The 27,525-nt window shown below is 47.7% G+C and overlaps 1 protein-coding gene across 1 annotated transcript; it reads left to right on the top strand.

The window, feature by feature from the left end:
* Anapc7 (anaphase promoting complex subunit 7) lies at nt 1–27,525 on the top strand. The gene is made up of 11 exons (XM_032886637.1): nt 1–187; nt 4,742–4,928; nt 5,706–5,825; nt 13,181–13,292; nt 13,800–13,953; nt 15,926–16,068; nt 18,434–18,551; nt 21,787–21,983; nt 22,537–22,761; nt 23,525–23,675; nt 26,598–27,525. The coding sequence occupies exons 1-11, from the start codon at nt 87–89 to the stop codon at nt 26,785–26,787; spliced, it is 1,698 nt and encodes a 565-aa protein (XP_032742528.1). The 5' UTR covers nt 1–86; the 3' UTR covers nt 26,788–27,525.

Raw genomic sequence — 27,525 nt, 5'->3', positions numbered from 1 at the left:
CCGCCATTTTGGAACTTTCCCTGAGACTCGGCTCCGCTCCTGGGGGTTCTGTCAGCTGCTTCTGGGCCACGGTGTCGCCGGGCAGGATGAGTGTGATAGATCATGTGCGGGACATGGCGGCCGCTGGGCTGCACTCCAACGTGCGGCTCCTCAGCAGCTTGCTCCTGACCATGAGTAATAACAACCCGTGAGTGGAGGCGGGGAGCGGCGGTCTGGGAGCCAGGGCTGAGGTAGTGGAGGACGGTGTGGTCCGGCTGAGTCTGCGCGGATAGCGAGGGCCTCTTCCGGTGGTCTCGGAGGACTGGCTATTTCCAGAACAACGCAGTCCTCTTGCTGCCTCCCGGAGACCCAGTCCACCCAGTCAGACATGGAGGTTCCGCTCTGGCGTAGGGAAGGAATCCCACTTTCGAGACTGGGAGCACCCTTGGCGAGCGTCGTGGCGCCTTTTTTTAAAAGGACTCAGGCAGCCTTTTGTAAGGCCCGACGCAGCCGCATTGTCGTGACTGGTTTGGTTTGGTTTGTTTACAAACAGGCTCTCCTGTAGCCCAGACCAGCCCGCAACAGACTGTGTAGTCGAGGAAGACCTTGCTCCCAGAAGCTGGGATCGCTGGTGTTTGCCCCACTGTGCTCGGTGTACGTGTGGTCCTGGGGTTCGAACCCGGGATTTCATGCGTGCTAGGCAAACTCTACCAACGGAGTTTACTGAGTCTAGCCGGGTTTACTGAGTCTCAGTTGAAGCACGGGACAGTTGTGGCCTTGAGTGCCTGTTGGGCCTTGATAAAAATTCCCCATCATTGCTTCATCCTTCGACATGGCTTCCCAAGTCAACCTAGTCATTCCTTTCTTTGATTTCTCACCTTGCCCGAGCTCTCAGTACAAGTTCGTTCTCTCTGGGCATTGGCACCTGTGGCTTCACTTCAGAACTGCTTGCCTCCTGGTTCAGTTTTCAGCTCAGACGCCACTTCTTAAACGGACCTCCTAGCACCAGAACTTTCCACTTTGATCTTTCCCCTTCTCTCTTGCCATCTGTTGAAAGAGCAGTTTCCATGTGTGAGAAGCACTATTAAACTTACTGAAAGTGCGTGTCTATCACAAGGCAGTCCAATAGGTCGACCAAGATGACACTCCGGAGAACGTAGAGGAGCAAGTGGGTTTGAGTTCTGGTTGTCTGTGATTGGAGATAGTTTCTACTGCAGTCCACCACTGTCTATTATATATATTATTATATATAAGTACACTGTGGCTGTCTTCAGACACCAGAAGAGGGCATCAGATCCCATTACAGATGGTTGTGAGCCACCATGTGGATGCTGGGAATTGAACTCAGGACCTCTGGAAGAGCACTCAGTGCTCTTAATCTCTGAGCCATCTCTCCAGCCCCGATCACCATCTTCTTAATGTGAAACGGGAAGCACTGGTCTCTGTCAGTCTTCTATGTTGATTCTGAGGCCTTTCCCCCTGGGTCTGAGTGATTCGTCATAGCAAATAGTATTGGGGATTAATGCTCTAATCTTTACTCTTGGGTCTTGACAATGTGTTAGCATTGTCTGAATGCTCTTGAGTTTGCTTCTCTAGCTGGTCTGACTTTGGCTAATCCATGCTTGTTCACACTAGGTTAGATCATCAGTTTTCTTTAGCTACAGGAAGCATTTAAGTTCTGACCTGTATCCTTTATATTTTGTTATTTGTTGAAGAGACAGTGCACACACTGTTGGAAAAAGTTCAGTGGTAGAATTCTTACCTAGAATGTTTGAGACCATAAGTTTCATCTTTAGCACTGCCCAAATCGAAAATGGGCAAGTTGGTGGAACAATGTGTGTAATGTCACATAGGAAATTCAAAGAATGAAGGGTGTTTATGGAGTGGTTTGTTACAGCTTTCCTCTAGAGGTTAGAGTTGTACCTCAGACTTGGAGAGCCTCCCTGGCATGTGTAAGACGCAGGCTTGGGTTTATGGCATGGCCAATAGCAAAACAAATTTCTTGGAAGGCCTGATTATATGTATGTATTCACTGAAAAATAAGCATTTGATGCTTTACTCCCGAAGTGGTCAGATGTTTATACACTGTAACATGCTTGCCTAGTAATGTCTCTCCATACTTGGAAAACAATTGTTTTCTCTGGAAAAGGTAGGTGGTTGGGTAAGGTTAAAACTGAGGAAGCAAGGGGCTGGGGAGATTTAGCTCAGGGGTAGAGCGCTTACCTAGGAAGCGCAAGGCCCTGGGTTCGGTCCCCAGCTCCGAAAAAAAGAAAAAAAAAAAAAAAAAAAAAACCAAAAACTGAGGAAGCAGTGCTCAGCCTTCCTCTATGCTGCTGTTTGAATGTTCTGTTGTTTTGCCTTTTTCTCCCCCACCTCACAGTTTTGTTTTTTGTTTTTTTTTTTTTTTTTGGTTCTTTTTTTCGGAGCTGGGAACCGAACCCAGGGCCTTGAGCTTCCTAGGCAAGCGCTCTACCACTGAGCTAAATCCCCAACCCCCACCTCACAGTTTTGAGTGTTTATGCTTTTGTTTTTGTTGTGTGTACATGTACACGGATATCCAAGTAAACATATGTAATAATAACATTTATTTTTATGAAGGTACTATAGTTTATTCCCTGCCAAGTGAAATCTGATTAGGGAATGACTGTTAATAGACTTGGAATTACTTTGGTTTTTATATTTATGTGCCTGGTGCATTTAGAGGCCAGAAGAAGGCATCGGATTCTTTGGAGGTCAGAGCTGGAGTTCAAGCAGTTGCAAGCTGCCTGATGTGTGTGCTGAGATTCAGACTTGAATCCTCTGCAAAACCCACATGCTCTTATCTACAGAGCCCTTCTAACCCCACTTTTTGAGAGAGAATCATAGCCCAGGCTAATTTTGGACTGATTATATAGCCAAGGATAGTTCTTTGAATGCCTGGTCCTCCTGCCTCTGCTTCCAAATGCTAGGACTACCAAAGTGTATGGTCATACTGGCAGTGGTACCTAGTTGTTTGTTTTTTTGTTTTGTTTTTTTTTTTTTTGGTTTTTTTTTTGAGCTGGGGACCGAACAGGGCCTGCGCTTCCCTAGGTAAGCGCTCTACCACTGAGCTAAATCCCCAGCCCCTGTTGTTTGGTTTTTTAAATTTCTTTCCCATTTTGTTTGTTTGAGACAGGGTGTCTGTAGTCCTAACTGTCCTGGAACTGGCTCTGTAGACCAGGCTGGCCTTGAACTCAAAGATCTTTCTGCTTCTGCCTCCTGAATGTGAATTAAAGGCCTGTGCCACCATATATGGCTTCCCCTATGTTTAAAATACTTGGGCCAGACATGTTGGCACATACCTTTAATCCCAGCACTCAGAATGCAGAGGCAGGTGGATCTCTGAGTTTGAGGCCAGCCTGGTCTACAGAGCAAGTTACAGGAGAGCCAGAGCTACATAGTGAGACCCTGTCTTCAAACAAACAAACAAACAAACAAACAGCCAAAACTAAATAATAACATGAAGCAAACTCCTGTTTATAGAGTTGCTTGTCTTGGTCTGTTCTTCACTTTCAGAGAAAAATGTATAAACATCTCTTAATTTGGGAAGGAGTGGGACTGGAGGAACAAACATAGGAGTGGTAACCAGGGTTACAGATAGAGCTATGATGGAATGCTTGCATAACGTGTAGAGGCCTTGGACAAAAAGTAAAGCAGTGTCTCGGCATTTAACCTGGCTTATAAGGACTACTGCATCTTTTTGAGGGTAAAGGATGAAGTTCTGTGATAGGCTTGCCTGTGTGCTCCATGTGAAACACTGAAAAACAAAGAGGAAAGGAAAGTCCGTTCCCACACATTGACTTTACACACCTGAGAGTCCAGGAGCTGTCGTTTGCTTTTTGTATGTAAAATTGAAAGAGACTTCAGGGCCTCAAGAGATGGCTCCATAGCTAAGAGTGTTGGCTGCTCTTGCCGAGGATCTGAACTTCCCAGCATGCATGTCAAGTTCCTAGCAGGGGATCCAACATTCTCCTCTGGGCAGCAGCATGCACATGTGCACATATGCACATACACATATGAATAATACTAATGACTCTTTAAAAAGACTCATTAAGACTAATCCTTTCCATCCTGCCATTTTGGCTTTCCAATTCTGTTCTCGTACTGGCTATTTTCTTTAGTATTTGGAGTTTTCAGGTGTCTGTTTTTGTTGAGTTTTTCTAAAAAGAATCCAGAGTGGTACACTTTCTCCTTTCTTGAGTCTCTAGCTTTTTGGTAACAGTCAAGTTGTAGTTGCTATCCTTTGGCAAAATTATCCCTAAAATTTGATGTTAACCTAAGGTAATATAGGTATATGTAAAACAGTGGTAAATTAAGAGGACTTACTGAGTAGACAGAGCGGTCCATTCTGTGATCCTGCACTTCCAAGGCAGAAGCAGGAAGACTTCAAGGCTACCCAGACTACAGAGTGAGTTACTTTCTCAAAAAGTCAGAAAAGGATGGAAGGACTTAAAAATGGGAAGGAAAGTATGCTTTCTTCATCTGTTTATTTGATTTGTAGGTATCATTAGCTTCTATATTAAGAAAACACAAATTGTACAAAAACAGAATACAGTAAGGTCGTGCTCTAGATGTGTTGGCCATGTTTGAGTGATATTCAAATGTGCCTGTCTTTTTTATTAGGCTTATCTGTTTTCTGTTTGTTTTGCAAGCTAACATGATAGGTTTTTGTGTTAGGCTTAGGTAAGATATTCTTTCTGATTTTCATATAACCCATGCAGGATTTGCTTGCTTTATGTTCTAGTGAGCTGTTTTCCCCGTCTCAGAAGTACCAGCTTCTGGTGTATCATGCAGACTCTCTCTTTCACGATAAGGAATACCGCAATGCTGTGAGTAAGTATACCATGGCTTTACAGCAGAAGAAAGCCTTAAGTAAAACTTCAAAGGTGCGACCTTCAACTGGAAATTCTGCATCTACTCCACAGAGCCAGGTGATTAAGAGAGAAGAGACTCATGCATTCCTTTATTCCTTTTAGTTTTTCAGGACAGGGTTTCTCTATGTGGCCCTGGCTGTCTTGGAACTCACTCTGTAGACCAGGCTAGCCTCAGATTCAGAGATCTGCCTGACTCTGCCTCCCAAGTGCTGGGACTAAAGGGCTATGCCACCACTGCCTGACCTGTGTATATGTGTGTATACTGTATTTATATGTTCATGTATGTACACACATATTAAGAGACAGGGTTGAAGTACCCTTTTCAGTGACGAGTTGGTTGGTCGTAGAATGAAGCAGTTCTGTGGTCTTTGTTGTTATCATGTGACACTCTGCTGCTTTTCGTCTTTTGTCACTGGACATTGGGTTGCTTCCACCTGTCCATCGTGACTTACGCTGCTGTAGTACTTTGTGTCCTGGTTTGGGTGAGCTTGTTCTCATTTTTCTTTTTCTTTTTCTTTTTTTTTTCTTTTCTTTTTTTCAGAGCTGGGGACCGAACCCAGGGCCTTGCGCTTGCTAGGCGAGCGCTCTACCACTGAGCCAAATCCCCAACCCCATTTTTCTTTTTCTTTTTTTGGTTTTTGGCTGGCCTCAAACTCCTAGAGATCCAGCTGCCTCTGCCTCCTGAGTGCTGGGATCAAACAGTGGTGTTTGATTTTTTGATTGCATATGTCGGAGCAGAATTGCTATAAAGTTGTAAGATTATTCTTTTTAATATTTTGAAGAACAGTCACGATGTTGGGATCATATTTAGAAAGGTGTTTTGTCATCTCCCAGTGTCTTCCATCTGAAATTGAAGTGAAATACAAAATGGCTGAGTGTTATACAATGCTGAAACTAGACAAAGATGCCATTGCTATACTCGATGGGATCCCTTCAAGACAAAGAACTCCCAAAGTAAGTTCTCTGTCCCTCTTCCCAATTTCTGTTGACCCTGCCATGGTCTCTGTTCTCCATGTTTCAGGAAGTCTGAACTCTTAACTTTCCCCAGTGGGGTTAGGGTTCAGACGATGACAGTTTACTTTGTTAATGAACCCTGAGAATTCAGCCAGCTGTAGTGACACTTGGGAAACGGAAGCAGGAAACCAGGAGGTCGAGGCTATCTCAAAACAGATGTGTCTGGTTAAGTTTTGTGGTACTTGAGTCCAACCCAGGGTCTCAAGTGTGCTTGGCAAGCACTGTAATTAAGTAGCAGCCTCACCCCTTGTCCTTTCACTTAAAAGTTTCACTTAGAGACACGGGCTTACTAAGGAACTCACTCACACTCAGGCTGGCCTTAAATGGTGTGTCTTCCTTAGGGCTCTGTTGCTGTGAAGACACACCATCGGGAAACAGTCAGTCAGGGTTGGCTTACATTTTATCATGGTGGGAGGCATGGTAGTGTCTAGGCAAACATGGTACCACAGAAGGAGCTGAGAGTTCACATAGGGGGCTGGGGATTTAGCTCAGTGGTAGAGCGCTTACCTAGGAAGCACAAGGCCCTGGGTTCGGTCCCCAGCTCCGGGAAAAAAAAAAACCAAAAAAAAAAAAAAAAAAAAAGAGTTCACATAGGCAGCAGAAGGCGACCATGTGCCACACTGGGTGAAGCATGAGTATAGGAAACCTCAAAACCCAACCCCACTGTGACGTACTTCCTCCACAAAGCCACACCCACTCCAACAAGGTCACACCTCATAGTAGTGCCACTCCCTATGGGCCAAGCATTCAAACACAGGAGAATATGGCGCCATTCCTGTTCAGACTACCACCTTGTATAGCCCAGAATGCCTTAGGCTTTGGTTCTTCCTACCCCAGCCTGCCTAGTAATTGGGATTGCATTACCAGCACCAGTTATTTCTTTGCCTGCCTGCCTGCCTGCCTGCCTGCCTTCCTCCCTTCCTCCCTTCCTCCCTTCCTCTCTTCCTCTCTTCCTCTCTTGTCTTTTTTTTTTTTTTGATTGATTGAGATTGATTTTATTTGTGTGGTAAGTGTATGTTAGTGCAGGTGCTTGCAGGGTCCAGAGGCATCGGATCCCTTGGAGCTGGAGTTAAGGTCACTTGTGAGTCATCAGATAGGGATGTTGGGACCAAACCTAAGCTCTCTAGAGCAGTCAGTGCTCTTAACCTCTGAGCCATCTCTCCAGCCCTCTAAGGATTTTTTTTTTCCCAAAAACAGGGTCTCTCTATGTAGTCCTGGCTGTCCTGGAACTTACTCTGTAGACCAGGCTGGCCTCAAACTCACAGAGATCCTCTGCCTCCCCAGTGCTGGGATTGAAGACCTGCTTCATTACAGCTGGCTGTATTTGTTTTTATTATTTTTTTTTTCTTTTTTTCGGAGCTGGGGACCGAACCCAGGGCCTTGCGCTTCCTAAGCAAGCTACCACTGAGCTAAATCCCCAACCCCTGTTTTTATTATTTTTATTTGTGTGTGTGTGGGGTGTACGTACCAGTAGAAGCTAGGGGTGTCAGATCCCCCTAGATGTGGGTACTAGGAACTGAACTCAGGTCCTCTGGAAGAGTAGTGCATGCTTTTAATATCAGGGGTTTGGGTGTGTTCTCAGCCTTTGACATTTTCCCCATCAGAGTATGGCAGGCGCAAAAACTTTTTTTTTAAAGCTTCTTCCTTTTTTTTTAAAGCTTCTTCCTTTTTTCTTTTTTTTTTAAATATTTGTTGGTGCAATGGTGTATTCATTTGATAACAGGAATATTTAATTGTGTTAATCTCTGCCATTGTAAAGTCAAGACTACAAGATTCCCCTGGGGCTGGGAAGGTGGCTCAGTGGGTTGAGTGCTTGCTGTGTACACCTTAGAGCCTATGCTTCTCAGCACCAGTGTGGAAGCTGCTGTTGGAGCTTGTGTCTAACCCTCAATCTGAGGGAGAAACATGTTCAGGAGAAAGCCAGCATTGCCGTCTGGCCTCCACACGTGTGCTCATGTGCACCCACACACATTTGCGTGCATCTGCACATGAACTCACACACGAAACTCCTACAGTGTCCCTTGGTACTTTCTGCAGAATATCTGTTTGTGTTTAATTTGGCAGTGTCTTAACGAGTGTGCCTTCAACTAGAACTGAAAGCTTTGGCATCCATTCTGAGTTTAGATATTTGGTCTGTGTGTACTGGTCTGTGTGTGCAGTGAGAGCAACTTCGCATTCTGTAATTTTTAGTTTTTAATTTTTTAATGTGGACAATAGCATCTTCTTTGTTAACTTTTGTAAAAACCCAGAAAGTTCATGGATGTAAAAATAACTTTATCTTTTATTTTTTCTGGACTGGGAATTGAATCTGTAGCTTCATGAATACCAAGCGAGCCTGTTGCTAATGGTTTCGCTCCCAGCTGTGAATCTACGGTTTAAAGTGCTGATCCTTAAAAAAGATGGAAAGATGAGATTCTGGCTTGAAAACAGTGATAATTTAGGTGTCTGTCCATTTAATTTCACTTTAGAAGAGCAATAAAAATTAAATATTTGTTCTATTTCTTATTTTTTTTTACTTATTTTATATTCCCCTCACTCCCCCTCCTGGTTGAATATTGTTTTTATTTTATGTGTGTGAGCGTCTTGTTTTGCTAGCATGGTCTGTCTGTGCCACTTGCCTGCTTGGGGCCAGTGGAATGCAAAGGAGGGCACTAGGTGCCTTAGAACTGGAGTTAGAGATGTTGAGAGCTGCCTCTTGGGTACTTTGAAATGAATCCTGGGTTAAATTAAAACAAGCAAAACCCCTCAGCTTTGTGGGATCCAATCCTTGATGTTTTCAGCATCCTTCTCAGAGGAGCTAAGTCTGTGTCTCAGTGTGCATGTCTTTCATGTAGGTGGGCTTTGGGTACCAGAGCGAGCGTGTGCCTCCAGGTGAGCCCGTCGAAGTTAGAGTGGCGGTGTATCTGTGTCTTAGGGAGTGGACCGGGTTCCAAGTCTTCGCAAGAGAAAAGGAAGTAAATCAAAACATCTCATTAAACACCCATTAACCTCGTGTGCTAAATATTGCCACAGATTACCTCACATTCAAAGGGAAATTACAGGAGGGGATTATTGTATCTTGGCAGACTGTACCTTTTAAGGCCACATACTTCAGTTCCGTGTTTAGGGACTGAAGATTGTTGGTAGGTAGTGATAAGGCTCTAAAGTTTTCCACAGTGTGGTTCTTTTAAGGATGAGCTGACCTTTTCGCTTGGTAGTGCTGAGAACTCATGTTTCAAAGTGACCATCGTCAGTGCAGAGCTAGCTGCTGTACTAGTGGCAGGGGGGAGAGGGGGCTGCGTGCAGAGGGGCAATACCTACATAGAAACTGGCTGACTGTGGTGGCACTCTTAAACCCAGCACTTGGGAAGCAGAGATAGAATTCCCAGAGCAAGCTGCCCCAGGCTAGCCTACTGTGAGCTCCCGGTTCAAGAAGAGACCCTGCCTCAACACGTAAGGTGGAGAGCGTTGGCGTCACACACACACACACACACACACACACACACACACACACACACACACACACACACACACACACACAAAAGCAAAGTGAAGGTTGAGTAACTTAAGGAAGTTGGGGTGTTTATTGAGAGCTGACCGATGAGGTTGTTAATGACAAGCAGCCAGGGAGGAAGCATGTATTTAATCTCTCCGCCTGAGGTATTGGTCCCAGTATAGGAGTGTCACTTTAGGATCCTTCCTCTGTGCTCTCTCTTTATTTTTTTCACTGTCTGTCTGTCTGTCTGTCTGTCTGTCTGTCTGTCTGTCTATCAAGACAGGGTTCCTCAGTGTAGCCCTATCTGTCCTGGAACTCTGTAGACCAGACTGACCTGGAACTCACAGAGATCAGCCTGCCTGTACCTGTCAAGTGCTGGGATTAAAGGTGTGCACCACCACTACCTGGCTGCTTTTAAAAGTTTATTCTTTGTTGTTTTTTTTTTTTTGAGATAAAAGTTTCTTTTTATAGCTCTGGCTGTCCTAGAACTTGCTCTGTAGACCAGGCTGGCCTCAAAATCAGACATACACCAACTTCTCCCTATTGGGTGCAGGGATTAAAAATAAGGATGTGTGTCACCAGTGCCTGGCGCTTTTTTTTAAAATGTGTGTGTGCACATCATATGTGTCCTTTGTGCCTCTGGAGGTCAAAAGAGGGTATCTAGTCCCCCAAATATGGAGTTAACATTGGATGTAAACCACCATGTGCGTGCTGGGAGCTCTCAGCCACCAACAGTCTAACTCCCAGGTTTGGGGTTTCTGAGACTAGGTTCTCAATATATAGCCCAGGTTATCCGTGAATTTGTAGTGACGTCCTGAGCCTGCCTCCCAGTGCTCCTCCATACCTGGCATACAAATCAGCTTTGTAAAGAGAGCTTTCTTGCCAGGTGGCGGCTCACCCCTGTAATCCCAACACCTAGGAGTCAGAAGCAGGCAGAACTGGTGAGTTGGAGGCTAGCATGGTGTGCAGGCGAGTTCAGGTATCACAGCTGGTCTGCAGAGATAGTTCCAGAACAGCTAAGCTACACAGAGAAGCCAGGCTTGAAAAATGAAACAGAAACAACCACCAACAAAATAGTATTTAAATTTTACTGAAATGCAGATGTCTTATCTCACTGGATTTAAATTTTGAGTTTGATTTTTGTCTCAGTCTGGTGAGTAGACAGTTCTAGTGAGTCAGATTTGAAGTATTAGATAGGCCAAATTCCAGCCAGGTATTTTAATTTTAACTGATTCTTTTTTTTTACTTTATTTTTTTTAAAGATTTATTTATTTATTATATATAAGTACACTGTAGCTGTCTTCAGACACACCAGAAGGGGGCATCGGATCTCTTTACAGATGGTTGTGAGGCACCATGTGGTTGGTGGGAATTGAACTCATGACCTCTGGAAGAGCAGTCAGTGCTCTTAACCGCTGAGCCATCTCTCCAGCCCCTAATTTCTTTTTTTTTTTTTTTTTTTTTTTTTTTCTATTTTTCGGAGCTGGGGACCGAACCCAGGGCCCTTCGTTTTGCTAGTCCAGCCCCTAATTTTAACTGATCCTTAAATGGCTGTGTCCCGTGTTCTAAGCTGAGCGGTGTAGCTCATGCCACTCTATTGGATCCAGCATTAGGAAGCTTAGGCTGAAGGATTGCTGTAAGTTTGTGTCAGCCTGATCTACACAGTGAGTTCCAGGCCAGGCTGAGCTAATAAGAAACAGCCAGATGATGTAGTGGTGGGTGATATATCCTGCACTTGGGAGGTAGAGGCAAGATCAGCAATTCAAGGTCATCCTCAGGTATGCAGTGCACTTGAGGCCAGCTTCAGCTACTTGAGATCTTGTCTCATAAAACAAAAACAATATTGATGAAGCCAAGAAGTCATGTTGACAGGAGCCTGATATAGCTGTCTCCTGAGAGGCTCAGCCAGAGCATGACAAATACAGAGGTGAACGCTAGCAGCCAACCATGGAACTGAGAACAGGGTCCCCATTGGAGGAGTTAGAGAAAGGACTGAAGGAGTTGAAGGGGCTTGCAACTCTTTAAGAACAATGCCAACCAACCAGAGCTCCCAGGGACTAAACCACTACCCAAAGAGTACACATGGACAGACCCATGGCTCCAGCTACATATGTAGCAGAGGATGGCCTTGTTGGGCACCAATGGGAGGAGCCAAGGTTGGACCCCAGTATTGGGGAATGTTGGGGAGGGGGGAGGCAGGAAGGGAGAGTGGCTAGGGAGGGGGAACACCCTCATAGAAGAAGGAGAGAAGGATGGGCTAGGGGGCCAGGAAATCGGGAAAGGGAATAACATTTGAAATGTCAAAAAATATCCAATTTTGGGGTTGGGGATTTAGCTCAGTGGTAAAGCGCTTGCCTAGGAAGCGCAAGGCCCTGGGTTCGGTCCCCAGCTCCGGAAAAAAAAGAAAAAAAAAAAAAAGATTTAAAAAAAAAAAATATCCAATTTAAAAAAAGAGAAAACAAACAAAAACAAAAACAGAAGAGGGGCTCAGGAGTTAAAAATGGCCTTCTGGGGCCAGAGTACCCACATGGACAGCTCACAGCACGGTAGTTCCAGCTCCAGAGTCCTCCACCTCTGCTGACCTCCGTAGGCACCCGCACATATGCACACACGCACACACATACATGTACACATGTACATACGTACATGGTTATGCACATAAACCAAAAGACTTTCACTTTCTATTTATTTATTTATTTAATGTATAAGTACACTGTAGCTGTCTTCAGACACACCAGAAGAGGGCATCGGATCTCATTACAGATGGTTGTGAGCCACCATGTGGTTGCTGGGATTTGAACTCAGTCGGTGCTCTTAACTGCTGAGCCATCTTTCCAGCCCTTCACTTTCTTATGCAATAGTATTGACACTGGCTTAGGCTGGAAAGATGGTTCAGCAGTTAGGAGCACACACAACTCTTTCAGAAGTCCTGAGTTCAGTTCCCAGCACTGGGGTCAGGTGGTTACCTGTGACTCTCGCTCCCCCTTTCTGCCTCCCCCCTCCCCAACATTCCCCAATACTGGGGTCCAACCTTGGCAGGACCAAGGGCTTCTCCTCCCATTGGTGCCCAACAAGGCCATCCTCTGCTACATATGTAGCTGGAGCCATGGGTCTGTCCATGTGTACTCTTTGGGTAGTGGTTTAGTCCCTGGGAGCTCTGGTTGATCACACACACACACACACACACAGCACATAAGCACTATTAGAAATAGTAAGTCTTGGCTGGTGGTGGTGGTGCACAGCTTTATTCCTGACACTTGGGAGGCAGGGCAGGTGGATCGTGAGGCCAGCCTGGTCTACAGAGCAAGTTCCACAACAGCTGAGGCTACACAGAGAAGACCCTGTCTGGGGAAAAAAGATCTTTGCCAGTCGTGGTGGTGCAAGCCTTTAATCCCAGCTCTTAGGAAGCAGAGGCAGGTGGTTCTTTGTGAGGCCCAGGCTAGCCTGGTCTACACACTGAGACGCTGTCTCAAGAACAAATCAAAGAAATCCTTAAAATGTATCTGCTTGAATACTTTGGGACCATTCATCTTAACAAAAATCTTTGGCTCAGATAGTAGGAGGTGTTGTGGGAGGATAACATGGCTAAGAAAACCAAGGATAAAGGGTTGGGGATTTGGCTCAGTGGTAGAGCGCTTGCCTAGGAAGCCAAGGATAACAGTACTTCATTTTCAGGAATCGGTCTTTGTTTGCACAGGGCTGTGGGTGGTTTTTCTAATAGAAAGCAGGACAGTCGTTGGGAATCAATCCGAGCTTGCTCATGGTGAAGCTCCTCCTTTTCAGATGCACTTGCTTTACTGTCCTCTGTGTTTGTGTGTAGATAAACATGATGTTGGCAAACCTGTACAAGAAGGCTGGTCAGGAACGCCCGTCGGTCACCAGCTATAAGGAGGTCCTGCGGCAGTGCCCTTTGGCCCTTGACGCCATTCTAGGTACAGAAAGTTTTCTGTCTGGTGCCTGGGGTGTTTGCAGTCAAAGATGATAGTTCTCAATTATGAGTATGCATTAGATACAGTAAGGCTTTTTTTAGACTTTAATTTTATTTGAATGTGAATGAGGGTTTTGTCTATGTGTATGTAGTGTCTAGTGTCCATAATGGTTGGAGGAGGACACTGGAGCCCCAAGAACTGGAGTTCTGGGATGGTGGTAGACCATCATGGGAATCCAGCCGGGACCCTCTGCAAGAAGAGCAAGTGCTCTTAGCCACAGCCCCTAGAGTAGCTTTCAAACGTTCTGAACACTGTCAGTTATGAAGTAGGTAGAGGACCAGCTGCCTTTAGGGATGGGGTACGGTTGGGTGCCAGCCTGTGCTTTAGCTTGAGGCTCTGAGCTCTGAGTTACGTGTGGCGGGGAGGAGGGAAGGCGGCTGTGCAGCTGTTGTTGGCTGCACCGTGGGAGGAGGGTGCTGTGCCTCACGTTTCTCTTGCTTTTGTGGTTAGGTTTGTTATCCCTGTCTGTGAAAGGTGCAGAGGTGGCATCGATGACAATGAATGTGATCCAGACTGTGCCCAACCTGGACTGGCTGTCCGTGTGGATTAAAGCATACGCTTTTGTGCATACTGGTGACAACTCGAGAGCAATCAACACCATCTGGTGAGAGCCAAGATGTCAGCTCAGTAATTCTTTTCGTGGGCGGCCCTGTCTGACATATGTCAGATGTTATTACATAGCCCAGGTTGCCCTTGAAATTACCTCGGTCTTCCAGCCTGGACGTCCCTAGTGCTGGGACTGTAGGCATGAGCCACCTCGCCTGGCAGAATGCACGGATCTTGGCCCTTTGCTTGTCTAGAGATGTGACCCATGTGGGGATGCAGAGAAGCCAGGAGAGGGCTGCTCCTGCTTGGTCTGCCATAGTCGTCTCCGGGCTGTGTTCTCTAATGCACTGAGTGGTTGTAAATGTAATAAACTGTGGGAGCTGTACTACTGTGAACAGCTGGGCTCAGCTCTGCTCTGTTCATGTGAAGATGCCTTCCTTAAAGGCAGACTGCTGAGGATGTCGTGCTCATGCCTTTTTGTCTTGGTAGACATGTTTATTGGAACCTGACATGGCTATACCTCTTTGCAGTTAGGGATTTCTTATTTTTTTTTTTTTTTTTTTTTTTTTTGGTTCTTTTTTTTCGAGCTGGGGACCGAACCCAGGGCCTTGCGCTTCCCTAGGCAAGCGCTCTACCACTGAGCTAAACCCCCAACCCCGGGATTTCTTACTATTTAAACAAAGTTCTAGGACCAAAGGCTGCATCCATCCATCCATCCATCCATCCATCCATCCATCCATCCATCCATCCGTCTACCTACCTACCTGTCTGTCATCTATCAACTGTCTACCTAGCTGTCATCTATCAGGCCCCTCCCTCCGTCCCTCTCTATTTGTCTTGAGTAGCTATCCCTTGTGAACGCCATATTAAAAGCCTTTGTCCTCTTAAAAATTATAACTGCTGGGTGTGGCGGAGCACACCTTTAATCTCAGTGCTCAAGAGGCTGAGGCAGGCTTGCCAGGGCCCTAGTGTGAAGCCCTGTCTCAAAAGAAGTTTTAAAAAAAGGAAAAATATGACCACAAAGCTTTTTGTCGATATTTATGGTTTATTTGAGATATGTATATATGAAATATCTTTATTTCATTTAATTTCATGCGTATGGTTGTTTGGTCTGCTCGCTGTTTGTATGGCTTGTGCGTGCCTTGTGTACAGAGCCAGAAGAGGGCATCAGAGTCTTCGGAACTGGAGTAATGACCCCTGTCAGCGGCTCTGCAGTGCAGGAGCCTCTGAGCTCTTCCCTGTGCGCCGTCCTTCCAGACCCTGTGCAGCCTTTAAAGCTGAGGTTAAAGCCCATTGTACCTAAGTGTTTTAAAAGTTGTTAAAATTAGATTTGTATGTATTTGTTGTATGTGGGCACATGTGCTTGTGTGGAGGTCAAAGGACAACTTGGAGCAGTCAGTTCTTTCTTCCACGTAGGTTCCAGGGATCACACTCAGGTCATCAGGCCTGGTGGTTAGTGCTGCTCTTACCTGCTGAGGCAACCTTGCTGGATTACTATGGTGGCGGCTTCTTCTTCTTCTTCTTCTTCTTCTTCTTCTTCTTCTTCTTCTTCTTCTTCTTCTTCTTCTTCTTCTTCTTCTTCTTCTTCTTCTTCCTCTTCCTCTTCCTCTTCCTCATTCTCTTCTTCCTCTTCTCCTTCTCCTCATTATCATTATAATTAGGAGTTGATTATTATTGTTATTGTTGTTGTGTTGTTGTTATTACTATTATTATTACTACTATGTTAGGAGTATATGCCCGTGTATAATGTCAGGACTTGGGAGGTAGAGGTAGGAGGATCATGAGTTAGTTCAAGGCCAACCTGGATTATGTAGTAAGATCCTACTTCAAAAAACAAAATCTCCTGAGTTCGGTCCCCAGCTCCGAAAAAAAGAAAAAGAAAAAAAACACCAAAAAACCAAAATCTCCAAAAAGCCTTTTTATGAAATATTTCACCTGTACAGAAAAATATGTCATCTGTATGCCCATCCCCAGATACAGTGATTAAAATCGATTGTAAGAGTCTCTAAGGGTTAGTGTTACCTTTTAAGTTCGCTAGAGAAAAAATCCTTACTGCGAGACAATGTGGACCTGCTGGGGAGCCTGGCAGACCTGTACTTCAGAGCAGGAGACAACAAGAACTCAGTCCTCAAGTTTGAGCAGGCACAGATGCTGGACCCTTACCTGATAAAAGGTGAGTTTGGGCTGGGGAGACGATGAGAAGTAAAGGCAGCTGAGAGGAAGACTGAGCCTGGCGCTGGCACCTGGGGCTGGTTCTTGGTCCTCATTATTGGGGTGTGTGTGTGTGTGTGTGTGTGTGTGTGTGTGTGTGTGTGTGTGTGTGTGTGTGTGTACACTGGTGAGGACAGGTGCTCTTGGAGGCCAGAGGCATTCCCCAAGAGTCAGGGTTATGACCCCTCTGATGTGGGTGTTGGGATCCACAGAGAGCAGTACCTGCTCTTGACTGCCGAGCCGTCTCTCTAGCCCCTTGTGTTTTATTTTTGAAGACACAGTTCATGTAGCCCACGCTGGGCTCACAGGCCTGTGTCGTCGCGTGCCCAGCTCTGCTCTTGGTTTTCAAGCTGCTTTTGTAAGGCTCACTCACCACTGCAGCAGCTCCTTCCCGTGCTGCGTGTCTTTAACACTTAGGTAATGCTAGTCTGAGTGGTTGTTTTGACTTGAATTCAACTTTTTTCTTCACAGACCATTGCTCAGCCTTTTTCTCGGAAGGGGCATTGTGGCATCTCTGTGAGTTAATAGTTTTATGGTGTGGCTGACTTTATGGCATCTGCAGAACCCTAACGTCCTTTCAGGAACTTTGGGTTTTCTGGTTCTTAGTATGATTATGAAGAAGTAGGGGAACGGATGTGGAGCAAGGGCTAAGGTGGTTAACGCGTCATCAGCAAAGGTGAAGGAGCAAGGCAGGGGCTTGAGACGCCCGTGGGGCCAGCAGTTTGTGAAGAGCTGACTACTCGGGAACAGAGGGAAGGGGGAGCTGTAAAGACCTGACGGGGGAACCAGAACAGAACCGCCTCAGGACAGCGGACAGGCTGTTAGATCCTAGAGAGTAAGAGACCAATAATCCCAGCAGGCTGAAGCAGGATTGTGAGATCAAGGTTAGCTGCACAGGGAAACCCTGACTCTAACAAAAAGGATGACTGAGTGTGGGAGCAGATCTAGAAGGTATGTTTGTACAGTGTATTCCTCTTTTTCCAGCTAACCACACCACACTTGTAATCTCAGCACTGGGAGGTGGAAAAAGGAGTCAGAGGTTCAAGCTCCACCTCCCACTGCTGACAAAGAGGAGCCAAGTGGTGGTGTCCTTTAATCCCAGCACCCTGGCCAGCCTGGGCTATCAAGCGAGTTCCCGGATAGCCATGGCTATACAGAGAAAGCCTATCTGGAAAAAAAAACAACAACAAAAGAAAAAAGAAAGAGAGAGGGAAAAATGTAGTGTTTTAGGCATCCTAGCTTGGCGGTGTTGATAGCTGGGTGTTGGATGTTCATACCCAGGCCAGCAGGGCTGTGGCTGGGAACTTGCTCTGAGAGGAGTAGGGGTCTGAAGGGGTGGAGGGGATGGAGAACGGCAGGAAGAGGTGCGTGAGAGCCAGTGCGAGGCCTCATGAGCCACGAGGGAGGAATGGAAGGGACGTGGGAGAGAGAGTAGCGAGGACTGGCATTCTAGAATGAATTACAGCGTTTGGGGGCATAGACTGTCTGTTTGGGGACTGGTGTTTTAGCATAGTAAGCGTGTACTGAGGTGAGAGGTTTATTTATGTGATGGCTTTTCTGGACACTGCAGACTTAGGACAGACAGTTCTTGACATGGCTGGCGTTTCAAGCTGTCACAGGGCTGCTGCTCCTGTGCCTACCTCTCGTTCTTTGCTGTGATGTGCGCTTGCAAGTGCGTGTTCATCATATGTGTGCAGAGGCCCACAGAGGCCACAAGAGGGCCTTGCTTGTTTTGGATGGTTTTGCTCTTTATTCAGTCACTTAGAGGTGTCACGGTCACCGTCACGTAGCTCAGTCTGCCTCAGGCCCCTATGTAGCTGAGATTGACCCCGAGCTTCTGCTCTTCTGCTTCCAACTCCCCAGTGCCACTGTCCAGTTTATATGGTGTTAGGGACTGAACCCTGAGTGTGCACATTAGGCAAGTACTCTACCACTGAGCTGCATCTCCACGCATGTATTTAAGTTTGAAATTTTAATTATATGTGTGCGCATAATAGGTCAGAGTGCACCTTTTGGAAAGTGGTTGCACCCTGTGGGTCCTGGTGATTAAACTTTGGTCTTCCAGCTTGGCGACAGTCTTCTATACCCACAACCATTTCACGGGCCCTTCTCTGACCTTTCCCTTTGATTTTTATGTGTGAGTGCTTTGTCTTTGTGTGTGTGTGTGCTGTGTGAACTCAGGCCCTCAGAGGTCAGAAGAGGAAGTCACTTGCCCCGGCTGTGAGCCACCACCATGTGGGTGCTGAGAACTGAACCCAGGCCCTTGCCCTTTCTGAGGGCTTTTCCTGCTGTGATAGAACAGCCTCTTCCTGTGTCCTTTCTTTCAGGGATGGATGTTTACGGCTACCTCCTGGCACGAGAAGGGCGGCTGGAGGATGTGGAGAACCTTGGCTGCCGCCTTTTCAACATTTCCGATCAGCATGCCGAGCCCTGGGTGGTCTCCGGGTAAGGTGGCTCACTCTTTCTCCCCAGTTTTTTAATAGAGTTTTTGAAAAGAGATTTTTTTTTTTCCTCTTTAAGAGAATATCAGGGCCTGGAGCGTTGGCTCAGTGGTTAAGAGCACTGACTGCTCTTCCCGAGGTCCTGAGTTCAAATCCCAGCAACCACATGGTGGCTCACAACCATCTGTAATGGGATCCGATGCCCTCTTCTGATGTGCAGGCGTACACATAGGCAGAACACTGTACATACGATTAATCAATAAACAAGTAAATAGATCTTTAAAAGAGAATATCAATGTGAGCCTTACAATGTAGTGCTCTTCTATAATCAGCACTTGGGGTCAGAGGCAGGCAGATCTCTGAGTTCAAGGCCAGCCTAGTCTACAGAGTGAGTTCCAGGACTACATAGAGAAACCATGTCTTGTGAAACAAAGCAAGATATATGGATGGATGGATGATAGATGGATGGATGGATGATAGATGGATGAATGGATGATAGATGGATGGATGATAGATAGATGGGTGGATGATAGATAGATGGGTGGATGATAGATAGATAGATAGATAGATAGATAGATAGATAGATAGATAGATAGATAGATAGATAGATAGATAGAGTGGGTGGATGGATATAAATTGAAGCAGGCATAGTGATACAGGCTTTGAGTCCCAGCACTCAGGAGGCAGAGGCATGTGGGTTCCAGGGTAGCCTGGTCTACATCAAATTCCAGTCATCTAGGGCCTCACAGGGCCTTTGTTAAAACAAGCAGCGAGAGAGAATGAGATTGAACTCATAAGTCATGAGACCTAACTCAGAGTAGGATGGATGGTTCTGACTTTGGGCAGGCATTTATTGGCTCACCTCAGTTGTTTTCCATTTGGAGACCAGGATAAGGAACCTACGTCCAGGGTCAGGCACAGAGTGAGTGCCTTGCGTTTCATGGGCCTCTCTCAGGGTGAGGGCCTCATCCTTCCTCATCTTTCTACTGCCAAGACCAAGGAGCCACTGTTGTTTGAAACAGGGTCTCTATGTAGTCCTAGAGCTTGATGTAGACTAGGCTGGCCTCAAACTCACAAGAGATCCTCCTTCTCTGCTTCATAAGTGTTGGGACTAAAAATGAGTGTCACTATGCTAGGTTGGACTTTGTTTTTCTGAGGCAGCCTAATGTACCCCATAGCTGGCTCCTGTGTAGTTGAGGCTAGCCAGCCTTGAACTGGTGGGTTTTTTTGTTGTTGTCGCTGTTGTCTTTTTGTTTGTTTGTTTCATTTCTTTTTCAATTTTTTGAGAACTTCATACATTATATTTTGATCATATTCACTCCAGACTCCTCTAGTCTCCTATTAGTCGGTCACCCTACCTAGCCTTCCAACTGGGTATCCTGTTTATTTTATATTTTATTTACTAACCCTGTGACTATAGTTTGTTTGTATTCTCCTTGGCTTCTGGGTATGGGGCAGTTCACAGGAGTGTGGTCCCTCTCAGTAGTCAGTCGTTAAAAAACAGCTCTCCTTTCCTTGTCAACTGTCGTAGGTCCTCACATAGGGTGGGTTCCCGTGAACCCCGTCCCTTGTGTGCTGGAATGTTGATTCTGGGCAGGCGCCATGGCTCTGTGGGTTCATAAGAGCAGCCGTCTGTCACATCCCAGAGGACACTGTTTTGCACAGTCCTCCCAGATTTCTGCCTCTTAGATTCTTTCTGACCTCTTCTGCATGGTCCTTCTGGAAGGGGATTTGACGTAGAAATCCCACTGATGGCTGAGCCTTCTGCTCCCCTCTTCACTGTAATTCAAAGTGCCTTCCAAGGACTGGCTTTACTGGTGTGCCGACCACGCCTGTCTGAGATCCCTTTAGAGGTTTATGCTTGTTTTGTTTTGCTTCTTTACTGATATCTGGGTTGCAGCTGTAAGGATAATTTATGACTTCAGTCATGTATACAGACTTCCTTTTTTATAACAGACTTGATTCATTTGTTTTTCTTGTATAAAAACCCTTATGTGGTGGCCACAACTGGACCCCGGGTCCTCTGAACAGAGACTCTGGTGTGAGTTTTCACAAGATGGTCAGTGAATTCCTGATAAGGAAATTTGGTGAACACAGTCTTTTTCCGGAGGTCGGGCGTCAGGTAGCTGTAGGTCTTAGAGAGATGGCATCAAAGGTGGCCTTGGCAGAGTTGCCCAGGATGGCAGTGCAGCCCCTGGTTGATGTCATCTATACCAGCCATCATCAGGAGTTTCTTGGGCACAGGAGCAGAGACATTGCCAGTGCCTCTGGTTGCAGGGATGAGACACACAAGCACAGAGCCACAGTGGCCTGTCACCTTGCAGGGAACAGTGTTGGGCTTGTCAGTCTCCACATAGGGAGGATGGAAAGCTTGGCTGTGACAATGTACTTAACACCAAGACCGATGTGACCACTATAGTCCCCAATAGTGACAAAAGCCTTGATCCTTTTCCGCTGGCCAGTGAAGTCTGCTTCTGCACTGGCATGATCTTCAGAACCTCGTCCTTTAGGGATGCACCCAGGAAAAAGTCAGTAATCTCAGACTCTTTAATAGGCAAGGAGAACAGGTAGATCTCCTCCAAGGACTTGATTTTCATGTCCTTAACCAGGAGGCCCAGCTTGGTGACAGGATCCACTCCTTGTCTTCAGCTTAACCTCCACAAGCCCCTTGGCCTTGTCCATGGCCATAGTCCCTAAGACCATGGCCACTAAGACTGTTGCTGAATCCTCTGTGAAGCCGCCACGGCCTTCTAATCCTGGGCCCCTAGATCCTCTGGGCCCTCCCAATGCACTGGCATCATCCGCCATTTGATGTTTTCCTAAGGAAGAGGCGTATACAGACTTCTGATAGTGGATGAAGCTCTCTAAAACATTGTGTGTTGGGGTTGGGGATTTAGCTCAGTGGTAGAGCGCTTGCCTAGCAAGCACAAGGCCCTGGGTTCGGTCCCCAGCTCCGAAAAAAAAAAAAGAAAAAAGAAAAAGAAAAAAAAAAACCCATTGTGTGTCAATAGGAAGTCATAGGTCAGTTAGCAAGAGTGGTGTAGGTCTTAGCCGTCAGACTTGGCTACCAGCACCCTTACTCTCTGAGCCATTTGGACAGCTTTTTTTGGGGGAATACAGGGTGTTTTTGAAGACAGTTTATCAACTTCCTAAGTGCTAGGGTTCCAGAAATTGTCTGCACAGTCGTGTTAAGCCTTCTTCAGAGGCTTCTCACAAATAACTTATGTTTTTTTCCCTAGATGCCACAGCTTCTACAGTAAGCGCTACTCCCGGGCCCTGTACTTAGGCGCCAAGGCCATTCAACTGAACAGCAACAGTGTCCAAGCTTTATTACTCAAAGGAGCGGCGCTTAGAAACATGGGAAGAGTCCAGGAAGCCATAATACATTTTCGGGAGGCCATAAGGCTTGCGCCTTGTCGCTTAGACTGTTACGAAGGTGAGACAGGGACCTGCCAATGTGGCTCTAGGCCTGACGTCTGCACTGAGCTGGGGGATTCTGTTAGGTCAGAGCTTGCAGTCTCTGTCGTGTATTAGAGGCATGGCAGCTCGGGGAGGCAGCTGTGCAAACCAAACTGAGCTCTCCGGCACTGATAGATGAGTTGTTTTTTAAAACTTTTTTTATTGTTAATATTTCCTTGAGGCTGGATGTCACTGCAGCCCAGCAGAGCTGTGCCAGGTTTAGCAACATTTGGTGACTGAGTCACTGACACTAAAATAGCTCTTACAAGATTCTGTTCCTCTAAAACATATTTTTATAGGAATTTAAAAATAAGCTTAGTATGTCTCGTAACAGGAAGATGAGTCCAAATTTGAAGAGAAAAATTTGAAGTTAGAAAAAGAAAAATCTGTTTCTATAGTGAGAGAGCTCTGCTGGGTCACTCTTTAGAGCCCATTAGAGCGGCACGGGGGATGGGTGCGGCTCAGCGGCAGGGCACGGGGAGGGGCTGTGGCCGTCCTGTTGTCTGGCATCTCTGTTCTTTGTGTTCCAGGTCTCATAGAATGTTACTTAGCTTCTAACAGCATCCGAGAGGCCATGGTGATGGCCAACAATGTTTACAAAACTCTGGGTGCAAACGCTCAGACGCTTACCCTGTTAGCCACCGTGTGTCTGGAGGATCCAGTGACACAGGAGAAAGCCAAAACCTTGTTAGACAAAGCCCTGGCCCAGAGGCCGGACTACGTCAAGGCCGTGGTGAAGAAGGCAGAATTGCTGAGTGAGTGCCGCACTGTGTGTCCTCGGTCTGTTGTCCTCACCCTGGCCACCTCGCCTCCTCCCTGAAGCTCACAGATGGTGGAGCAGCTCTGCCTGCACCTGCCTCAAGTGCTGTGTGTGTCACAGCAGATGTGGCTTAGACCTGCTTAGGTTGGTTTACACCAGTTAACGTTACTTGGTAGCTGGTGAACTCATCTGGTTGGTTTAGTTTTGAACTAGTTTAGTCTGTTACAGCTGACTTTGGTCAGTTTGGTTCTGAGCTATCTGGATTCTCTTGTTCTTTTTGCTTCTGGCATATTCCTAAGTTTATTTGATGCTATAAAGAGGGTATTTTAGCTCAGGGTTCTAGTGCAGGGCCATTGGCCTCATCTGGTGCTGGCCTGGTCTGGAGAGGAGTTCCAGGACAGCTCGTCTGCAAAAAAAAAAAAAAAAAAAAGTTTTTTTAAAGATTCAGGGCACAGACTCAGTGGCTTGGGTAAAGAGGCCACCAAGACTGACGACCTCAGTCCTCAGGACCTGCGTGATAGATAGATCGTCCTCTGACCTCCCCTCACGTGCTGTGTGTGCTTGCCCACACCGCTGTATAAATAAGTTCATGTATGCATGGTTTTTAAAGACACAGAACTCATGTCATTTCCCAATGAACTAGAGACCACATGCCCCTCACCCCTGCAGTGCCCCTTTGAGGGGTCTCTGAGAAAGTTGTCGTGTGGTAGTGGGTGTGACTGCACTAGCTGAGCAGTAAAGGTTGTCCTTCTCTGCAGGCAGGGAGCAGAAGTACGAAGATGGAATTGCTCTGCTGAGAAATGCACTGGCCAACCAGAGCGACTGCGTCCTGCACCGCATCCTGGGGGACTTCCTGGTGTCTGTGAACGAGTACCAGGAAGCGATGGACCAGTACAGCATAGCACTGAGGTAGGTGCCCGGCCTCCATGCGGAGGAGAGGAAAGGAGCAGGGCCCAGGCAGCTCTGCAGACAGCGGTGCCCAAGGTGAAGGCAGGCCAAGAATAGCAGTGAGAGAAGGTATTGCAGATTCATGACTCCTGACATATTTTCCTAAAGCATATTAGCAGAATTAGAGATGATCATCCTTCTCCAGCCCACGTAAGAGTAACTCCCAGACTGATCGGTGCGGCTCTCCTGTGCTTGCCCACACCCCATGACGTCACAGGCTTATGCCGAGTACGTAGTTTACATTCTGCTTTTTATGATCAGAGTCTGCTAAGTGCGTGCCGGTGGTTTGTCCGCTGTAGTAATTAAAACTTCAGTTCCCAAGTTTGAGTACAGCTGCTACCTGTTACCTTGGTCAGACACTGACCACTTCCCTGTCTATACCCACCTCATCGGGCATCAACTAGGGGGATCAAGACAATAATTGCCACATAATCGTGCAGACCCAAGTTCGATTCCCAGAACACATGTAAAGGTTGAAGGAGAGAATTGACTCCAAGGTTGTCCTCTGACATGTGCGCCATGGCTTTTACACAACGCACAGACAAACGTGTGTGTGTACACACAATAATACATTTAATTTTTTAATGTAAATTTTAAAGAATTATTTATTTCATGTATATGAGTACACTGTTGCTGTCTTCAGACACACCAGAAGATCTCATTACAGATGGTTGTGAGCCACCAGGTGGTTGCTGGGAATTGAACTCAGGACCTCTGGAAGAGCAGTCAGTGCTCTTAGCCATCTCTCCTGCCCAATAAATTTAACTTTTTAAGATAAGTAAATGGGTGGATGAGGATTCAGAGTATTCAAAAGAAAGCTTTTAGCATTGTGTCTGGTATGTAGTAAGCAGTAAATACAAGTATTTGATCTGCGTAGCGCCAAAGTGATTCTTTGAGACTTGAGCGTGTCTTAGGCCAGGAACCGTCCTTACCCATCTGTTCACTTGCCCAGGAGAGTTAAGGCAGCACTTCTGATGGCTCAGTGGCACTCAGTACTCAGAACCCTCCTAGCAGTCAGCCTGGCTGGGCTAAAGTGTGGAAGCCTCTGTGTGGACAGTGTTTTGTGTAAGGTTTGGGTGAAGAAGAGATGTTACAGACTCCGCTGTGTCTGCGAACAGCAACAGCAACCAGCATGGCCCGGATGAGAAGTCAGGCAGCAGGTTTCCTTAGGAGCGTTTGCTGACCACGGACTACCTGGGCGAGGACGCTGTGGGTGCCTGGGGAGTGCGTCCACAGCAGAGTGTTTGCCTAGCATGTGCGAGGCCTAGGCTTCGGTTTCTAGGACTTTTCTTTTAAAGCTTTCTTAGGAGCCAAATAAATGAGGCTCCTGGGCTCTGGGCTTCGTGGCGTTGCTACTAGTGAAACTGTCTTAGTCCAGCCCCTAGCCTCAGGACTTACGATCTGTCCCAGAGTGTAGCATGATTGACGGTGGCTGCCTGCAGTCCATGGTATAAAGTCACGTGGAAGAATAACCAGCCCAGGGCAGGCTGCATGCACTCATCATGTACCGGAGGCTGCCCGGGTGTCCTGATCCTGTTTCCCTCCTGGATGTGCTGGGCTGTGTCCTGTGCCTGGCTTCGAGCACCAGGCCTTCTGCGAGCACCACTGCTCTGTCCTGTCTGGCCACTGCCCCCACTGCCTCCACTGTCCCCCCACTGTCCCCCCCACTGCCTCCACTGTCCCCCACTGCCCCCACTGCCTCCACTGCCCCCCCCCCATTGCCCCCACTGCCCCCACTGCCCCCCACTGCCCCCACTGCCCCCCCCCCACCCTCCACTGCCCCCCCACTGCCTCCACTGCCCCCACTGCCCCACTGCCCCCACTGTCCCCCACTGCCCCCACTGCCCCCACTGCCCCCACTGCCCCCACTGCCTCCACTGCCCCCACTGCCCCCCCACTGCCTCCACTGCCCCCACTTCTCCCCACTGCCCCCACTGCCCCCCACTGCCTCCACTGCCCCCACTGCCCCTCCACTGCCCCCACTTCCCCACTGCCCCCCACTGCCCCCCACTGCCTCCACTGCCCCACTGCCCCCCCCCCCACTGCCTCCACTGCCCCACTTCTCCCCACTGCCCCCACTGCCCCCACCGCCTCCACTGCCCCCCACTGCCTCCACTGCCCCCCCACTGCCTCCACTGTCCCCACTGCCCCCACTGTCCCCCACTGCTCCCCACTGTCCCCACTGCCTCCACTGCCCCCACTGCTCCCCCACTGCCCCCACTGCCCCCACTGCCCCCACTGCCCCCCACTGCCTCCACTGTCCCCCACTGCCCCCACTGCCTCCACTGTCCCCCACTGCCCCCACCCCCACTGCCCCACTGTCCCCCACTGCCTCCACTGCCCCCACTACCCCCACTACCCCCCACTACCCCACTGCCCCCACTGCCCCACTGCCTACAGGGAGAGTTAAGGGCTTGGTATTTGAGAAGCTTTAAAAACTTTTTGGAGGAAAATTTGAAGTTAGAATTTTTAATTGCCAGTTTTAAAGTGAATTGTTTATTAATTTATTGTATGTGGATGGGTTTGCTTGCATGAGTGTCTGTGGACCATGTATGTGCCTGGTGCCCAGAGAGGCCAGAGGAGGGCGTCAGATACTTGGGAACTGGAGTCACTGTTGGTCATGAGTCATATATGGGTGCTGGGAACTGAACCCAGCAACAGATGCACTTGACCATTGAGCCGCCTCTCCGGCCCCTTCAAGTTAAAAGCTCTAAAACTCCGAATAATGTCCCTTTTCGTCTCTGATGGACTCCCTGGGTCCAGCCATGGAAGCACAGTTGTTTGCAACGTCTCTGGCTTAGTCATGTCTGCTGGGCCAGCTCAGTGACAGTCCCAAGAAGCAGGGCAGAGACTCAGGCCTGTCCTCTGTTTTGTTGTTCTTAGTTTGGACCCCAATGACCAGAAGTCCCTGGAGGGCATGCAGAAGATGGAGAAGGAGGGGAGCCCCACAGACGCCACTCAGGAGGACGACGTGGACGACATGGAGGGCAGTGGGGAAGAAGGGGACCTGGAGGGTAGCGACAGTGAGGCAGCCCAGTGGGCTGACCAGGAGCAGTGGTTTGGCATGCAGTGAGGGCACAGCGGCGGCCCTTGTGTCCCTAGAGTGGCAGGAGCTGTTGGATGTGTGCTCACAGCAGGGCTTTCTGCCTGTTTCCTCAAGTTGGCACTGATGTCTGTCCGTCTGCTTTGCTGTGGACTGAGCGAGTTCCGAGCCACAGACTCGCCATTCTGGATGGTTCGGCTGCACGGAACGGAAGATGTTTTTTCTCTTTATGAGCGGGTACATAGGACTGAGCCATCCTCTTAAGGGCACATGCCCCTGGGTGGCCCTGTCAGAGGTTTGGTCCCTGGGAGTCACATCCTGGTACGGCCACACTCCTGTAGTCACGGAGCTCTGGATGGGGGTCTGTGCTTCACTGACTGCAGAGCAGGCTCGGCCTCAGTGGGCAGATCTGAGAAGCAGATGATGGGAGCGTGGCCACCCCAGGGCAGGTTCAACTAATAAAACTGCCCAGTGTGGGGTCACATGTCACAGTGGACACCCTTTGAGACTCTTCCCTTTTCCTCCTTGTCAGGGGCAGCCATGCAGGCCTAGACGGTTTGACATACGTATACTCCCTATTCTCCATGTGCTGGGAGGCAGAGCCCTGAGCTTGTCACACAGAACCAGCCTGGCTCTTCTCTGAGTCCCTGAGGGCAGGGTCAGCCTTGATCGGCTGCCTAGAGTCTCAGTCAGCTACTGGGGATGGGTCAACTCGAGGGACGCCTTTCAAGATGCAGATGAGGTTTACTGTAAAGAATCCGTAGTCGA

The sequence above is a fragment of the Rattus rattus genome, chromosome 16, assembly GCF_011064425.1.
Source record: "Rattus rattus isolate New Zealand chromosome 16, Rrattus_CSIRO_v1, whole genome shotgun sequence".
Classification (NCBI taxonomy): Eukaryota; Metazoa; Chordata; class Mammalia; order Rodentia; family Muridae; genus Rattus; species Rattus rattus.
Note: the sequence above shows the minus strand (reverse complement) of the source record. Positions and strands in the feature narration are given on the sequence as shown.

Coding starts and splice junctions, on each gene's coding strand:
- Anapc7 (XM_032886637.1), top strand. CDS start 87: ATGAGTGTGATAGATCATGTGCGGGACATGGCGGCCGCTGGGCTGCAC. Junction 188..4,741: donor ACCATGAGTAATAACAACCC/GTGAGTGGAGGC, acceptor TTTATGTTCTAG/TGAGCTGTTTTCCCCGTCTC. Junction 4,929..5,705: donor CATCTACTCCACAGAGCCAG/GTGATTAAGAGA, acceptor GTCATCTCCCAG/TGTCTTCCATCTGAAATTGA.